Source organism: Chiloscyllium plagiosum, chromosome 3, assembly GCF_004010195.1.
Source record: "Chiloscyllium plagiosum isolate BGI_BamShark_2017 chromosome 3, ASM401019v2, whole genome shotgun sequence".
In the NCBI taxonomy this organism is placed as follows: domain Eukaryota; kingdom Metazoa; phylum Chordata; class Chondrichthyes; order Orectolobiformes; family Hemiscylliidae; genus Chiloscyllium; species Chiloscyllium plagiosum.
The window spans coordinates 75,663,039-75,669,312 of NC_057712.1; the positions used below are offsets into that span (position 1 = coordinate 75,663,039).

At 48.3% G+C, this 6,274-nt stretch overlaps 1 protein-coding gene across 1 annotated transcript; it reads left to right on the forward strand.

Moving 5' to 3' along the window:
- Positions 1–5: 5 nt before the first annotated feature.
- On the forward strand, positions 6–5,431 carry LOC122539927 (tubulin alpha-3 chain-like; the record flags this gene model as incomplete). The annotated part of the gene is made up of 4 exons (XM_043675128.1): positions 6–33; positions 149–297; positions 3,345–4,025; positions 5,132–5,431. Coding segments are annotated over 4 exons (1,158 nt in total), but the record flags the coding sequence as incomplete, so codon positions are not given.
- Positions 5,432–6,274: the final 843 nt, after the last annotated feature.

A 6,274-nucleotide genomic window follows, 5' to 3' on the forward strand; every position in this document is an offset into this window, starting at 1 on the left:
CGGTGTTCATAGACCTGGAGCCCACCGTGATCGGTAAGAGGAGGGATTGGGGGGGGGCGGGGGAAAGGCTTGCTCACTCAGTGCTCCCACTGAAACAATGGCCTGAATTCTGAGTTCCTGTTGTGACATCTCTGTTCCCTGTCTCCAGATGAGGTCCGCACCGGCACCTATCGGCAACTCTTCCACCCTGAGCAGCTCATCACCGGCAAGGAGGACGCGGCTAATAACTACGCCCGGGGCCACTGCTCCGTGGGCAAGGAGATTGTGGATCTGGTCCTGGATCGAGTCCGGAAGGTGGTAGGTTCTCTCGGTTTAATGAACTGAGAAGTGTTGTGGAAGAATTCTATAATAAATTTACCAGGAGACACAGAAAATCCTTCACAAGATTAAACTTTAATCGTGCAAAATCAAAGCTGCGAGCGCCATCAAAATGTCTTCACTGGCTACCCACCGGCTCTTTAGATGAGATTCCCTACAGTGTGGAAACAGGCCCTTCGGCCCAACCAGTTCACACTGACCCTCCGAGCAGTAACCCACCCAGACCCATTTCCCTCTGGCTAATGCACCTAACACTATGGGCAATTTGCCATGGTTAATTCACCTGACCTGCACATCTTTTGGACTGTGGGAGGAAACCCACGCAGACGCGGGGAGAACGTGCAAACTCCACACAGACAGTCGCCCGAGGCTGAGATCGAAGCTGGGACCCTGTTGCTGTGAGGCAGCGGTGCTAACCACTGAGCCACCCCCTTTGTACCCCTGCAACTTATACAGTTGTTCTTTCCGAGCTTATCGGATAACATTGGCATAACCAATCACGCTGGCTTGCTTTATCTTGCTAAGCTAATCACACACTAGTTCCCTCCACCATAAGACCATGAGACATAGGAGCGGAAGTAAGGCCATTCGGCCCATCGAGTCCACCCCGCCATTCAATCATGGCCGATGGGCATTTCAACGCCACTTACCCGCACTCTCCCCGTAGCCCTTAATTCCTTGTGACATCAAGAATTTATCAATTTCTGCCCTGAAGGCATTTAGCGTCCCGGCCTCCACTGCACCCCGCGGCAATGAATTCCACAGGCCCACCCACTCTCTGGTTGAAGAAATGTCTCCGCATTTCTGTTCTGAATTGACCCCCTCTAATTCTAAGGCTGTGTCCACGGGTCCTAGTCTCCTCGCCTAACGGAAACAATTTCCTAGCGTCCTCCCTCTCCAAGCCATGTATTATCTTGTAAGTTTCTATTAGATCTCCCCTTAATCTTCTAAACTTCTACACTCAACCTATCGCAATACAAGGTGAAAGTGAGGACTGCAGATGCTGGAGATCAGAGTCAAGATTAGAGTGGTGCTGGAAAAGCGCAGCAGGGTCAGGGTAGCATCCAAGGTGCAGGAAGCTTTTGACCGAAACGTCGATTTTCCTGCTCCTCGGATACTGCCTGACCTGCTGTCACATTACAACACCATCCTCTTCAGCATTAGCTCACCTAACAGTGATCCAGCTAACCTACCACAATGCGATACAATTATCTGTTACTGGAACCCTATAATCTGATCCAGGCATGCACTACAACACTAAGTTAATTGCCTCCTACAAGTCAGCAGTGATGTGTTTGAGTGGCTCCTTCATCTGGTAGTTCAGGGGAAATGCAATGTGGGGAACAGATCAAAAAAGATCACCATTCCATCTTGCAGTTCAAGACACTGTCATCACACTTGTACATTGAGAACCTCATTGCTGATTTGTAATCACAAAAAAGAGCAAATCATATCCCTGAAAGAATGGGTCAGCATGCTGCAGAGCATAACTCACCTCCTGACTCCCCAGAGCCTGTCCATCATGATCAAGCCACAACACTCGGGAAGGTTGACACCATCCAGGCCAAAAATCTCACAACACCAGGTTATAGTCCAACAGGTTTGATTGGAAGCACACTGGCTTTCGGAGCGACGCTCCTTCACCAGGTGATAGTGGAGGGCTCGATCGTAACACAGAATTTATAGCAAAAATTTACAGTGTGATGTAACTGAAATTATACGTTGAAGAATTGATTGTCTGTTAAGCCTTTCATCTGTTAGAATACAGTGATAGTTTCACTTCTTTCATGTGTAAATCACAAAACCCTTTTTTTTAAAAGTTGCATTCTCGGGTTAGCTGTTAACAATGGTGATAGCTAGACAATATGTTGAAGGTGTTAGCCCCCTGTGTTCTCTGTCTATGACCTGATGTTTAGATTGATTCTAATCTAAAAAGTGAAATAAAGGAGTTTTACATAAATTCATGTATGCAGTTTTTGAGCAAAGTACAATGTAGAACGCTGAGCTCAAAAACTGCATGAATTTATGTAAAACTCCGTTATCTCACTTTTTAGATTAGAATCAATCTAAACATCAGGTCATAGACAGAGAACACAGGGGGCTAACACCTTCAACATATTGTCTAGCTATCACCATTGTTAACAGCTAACCCGAGAATGCAACTTTTAAAAAACAAAAGGGTTTTGTGATTTACACATGAAAGAAGTGAAACTATCACTGTATTCTAACAGATGAAAGGCTTAACAGACAATCAATCTTTCAATGTTTAATTTCAGTTACATCACACTGCAAATTTTTGCTATAAATTCTGTGTTACGATCGAGCCCTCCACAATCACCTGATGAAGGAGCGTCGCTCCGAAAGCCAGTGTGCTTCCAGTTAAACCTGTTGGACCACGACCTGGTGTTGTGAGATTTTTAACTTTGTCCACCCCAGTCCAACACCGGCATCTCCGACTCACCATCCAGGTCCACATCCCACAAGCATCAGCTCCCTCCAGCAGCGATGTTGCCATCTGCAGGAGCTAACGTGGTAAACCACCGAGGTTCCTTCAGCCGCACTCTCCACGTTCACGAAGATTCGGACAAAACGCCGCAGATGCATGGGCACCTGCGTGGTCCCCTTCAAGCCACCGCTCGTTCTGAGACGGACGTGTATCACCACTCTGTCAGTGTCGATGGGGCAAAATTCCCAGAACTCCCTCGGTCACGGGCAATGCGGGTGACACTGCACCACGAAGCAGAAAAAAAGCTCACGGCCACTTTGTAAAGCAGCAAGTGGGTAAGGGCGATAAATACCGACTTGCGTAACAACAGCCGCAGACAATGAGCAAATAGGAAACATAATCCCTGGGGACTGGTTCTGATTTCAAACAGCCCACGACTGTTAACCATGAGACCAGATTCCAGGTGCTGGTCTTTATTTCCTCGGAAAAATAAATAAAGTGACTTGGCACATTTGCCTCCATTCTCTGTTCAGATGCAATATCCAACTTAATGAGATTGCTGTGTCTCCCCCTCCTACAGGCTGATCTGTGCACGGGCCTGCAGGGCTTCCTCATCTTCCACAGTTTCGGGGGGGGCACCGGCTCCGGTTTCACTTCCCTCCTGATGGAGAGGCTCTCCGTCGACTACGGCAAGAAATCCAAGCTGGAGTTTTCCGTCTACCCGGCTCCCCAGATCTCCACCGCGGTGGTCGAACCGTACAACTCGGTGCTGGTCACCCACTGCACCCTGGAGCACTCCGACTGCGCCTTCATGGTGGACAACGAGGCCATTTACGATGTATGTCGGCGGAACCTGGACATCGAGAGACCGACCTACACCAACCTCAACCGCCTCATCGCCCAGGTGGTGTCGTCCATCACCGCGTCGCTCCGGTTCGACGGGGCCCTCAACGTGGACCTGACGGAGTTCCAGACCAACCTGGTCCCCTATCCCCGCATTCACTTCCCCCTGGCCACCTTCGCCCCCCTTATCTCTGCTGAGAAGGCTTACCACGAGCAACTCTCGGTGCCGGAGATCACCAACTCCTGCTTTGAACCGGCCAACCAGATGGTGAAGTGCGATCCGCGCCAGGGCAAGTACATGGCGTGCTGCATGCTGTACCGAGGGGACGTGGTGCCCAAGGATGTCAACGCCGCCATCGCCACCATCAAGAGCAAACGCTCAATTCAGTTTGTGGATTGGTGCCCGACTGGGTTCAAGGTACGTATGGTTTTGTGTTCAGTCCTGGAGAGAAACGTGACAACCTGATCACAGATGTGAATGATATTTGATCCAATCCAGAGTCAAATGTTACGGTACCACCCTGATACCAGTGTTGAAGATATCACAGGGTGGCTCCATGGCATGGGGAAGAGTGATCAACCTCCATTCTAGTGCAACACTGGTGCCAATGACCATCTACAAGGGGTGTGTGGTACTCCAGTCCATTTGGTAGCTCAGCAGAAAGTTAGCAAGCAACACATTTGAGTAGCAATCTCTCCAGCAACACCATGTGAGGACAGAACTAGGGGGATAAGGCAGGTATCTGTCAAGCTGAAAATGTAGTGCAGGAAGATAGGCTTGATCTTCTTGGGTGAAGAGGTCCCTGGATGTAAATTAGATTAGATTAGATTCCCTACAATGTGGAAACAGGCCCTTTAGCCCAACCAGTCCACATTGACCCTCCGAAGAGTAACCCACCCAGACCCATTTCTTTCTGACTAATGCACCTAGCACCATGGGCAATTTAGCATGGCCATCTTTGGACTGTGGGAGGAAACTGGAGCACCCAGAGGAAGTCCACGCAGACACAGGGAGAATGTGCTAACTCCACACAGATAGACACCTGAGGTTGGAATCGAACCTGGGACCCTGGTGCTGTGAGGCATCAGTGCTAACCATTGAGCCACCGTGCCGCCCCAATCATTGTTGGTCCAAATGTTGGTCCAAATTCAGATAAAGAAGAAAATGCTTGCTTACGACAGGTTTCAGCTAGAAAATATAATTGAGAAAATATAATTCAGATGTGTGATTGAAAAAAAGCAAACAGGGATTATGAGAAAAGATTGGCATCTAAGGTAAAGGGAATTCCAAAGTCTTCAAATTGGCACCTCCGCAGTCGAACTGCAGTTAAAAAAGAAATGTAGGGCTAGTTAGCTCCTACAAGTTATCTTTTTGTCACAAAATTCCAGTTTCAGACCTGGACGGAGAACTCTGTAAGGTTCACCTGAGTGGTGAGCAAGGAACCAGAAAGTCTTTCATCTGGCAGAGTTCATGGGAGGGGGCTGGTATTATTTCTGAACTCACCAGATACACTCTTCCCACAGGTCGGCATCAACTACCAGCCCCCGACGGTGGTGCCAGGGGGCGACCTGGCGAAGGTGCAGAGGGCCCTCTGCATGCTGAGCAACACCACCGCCATTGCATTCGCTTGGACTCGACTCAACATCAAGTTCGACAAGATGTACGCCAAGCGGGCCTTTGTGCACTGGTACGTGGGGGAGGGCCTGGAGGAAGGGGAATTCCAGGACGCCCGGGAGGATCTGGCCTCGCTCGAGAAGGATTACGAAGAGGTGGGGGTCGACTCTTCCTATCTGGACAGGAAGGCAGAGGAGGAGGAAGAATAAGAGTTATTAATTTGGCATATTTAAATGGTTTAACTAAATGTCCAAAAGTCACAAACTGACTTCTTCATATAGTCAAAGTTTTTTTAAATTCAGTTCTTAAACATTAATCTAAGGAAATAAACGTTATTTGAAAGTCAATCTGAATTATTTCTGTTTGAAAGATCAAAATAGAAAGTGACCACTGAATTTACAACGGGATTTCATATTCCCCGCAGGCTACCAACAGTGGAATAGATCCTACTTTGGGGAGATCCCAGGAAGCTTTTAGATATCACAAAATGGTGCTCTCGTCGCTTCCCTCACTCATCATTGTTTCCCCCTTCACTTTCTCTCATTCTCCCTTCTCTTTTCTCTGTACCACCCTCTATACCTCTCCTGCATTATCTCCCTCCTTCTCCTGGAGATGGTTAACCTCCTAGTGATGGTTAACCTCCTGGTTCCATTCTACAACTCTCCTTCTGAACCTCCAACTCCCCGACCCAATGGAGATTCCAAACTGTTGAATTCCAAGGAGAGGCTAAAGCATTAATCAGCCGTAGCTTCATTATTAATGAGTTATTAATAAAGGGAGCAAGGCCGGAAGTGATGTTTGTCCACTCAACATGGGGTGCTTATGTCACATGACCGGACTCTTGAAGTGACAGTCCATCTTACACAAGTACACAACATCCCTTCCCCTTTACATCATGAGTTCACACAATGAAAATATTCACGGTCACCTCTCTACAGGAGACAAGATCTCCCAGAGGTAGTGGATGCCTGTTGGCGTTCCTTAGAGAATCCTTACAGCATGGCCATTTGACCTGTCGAGTCCACACCGCCCCTCCAAAGAGTGTCCCACCC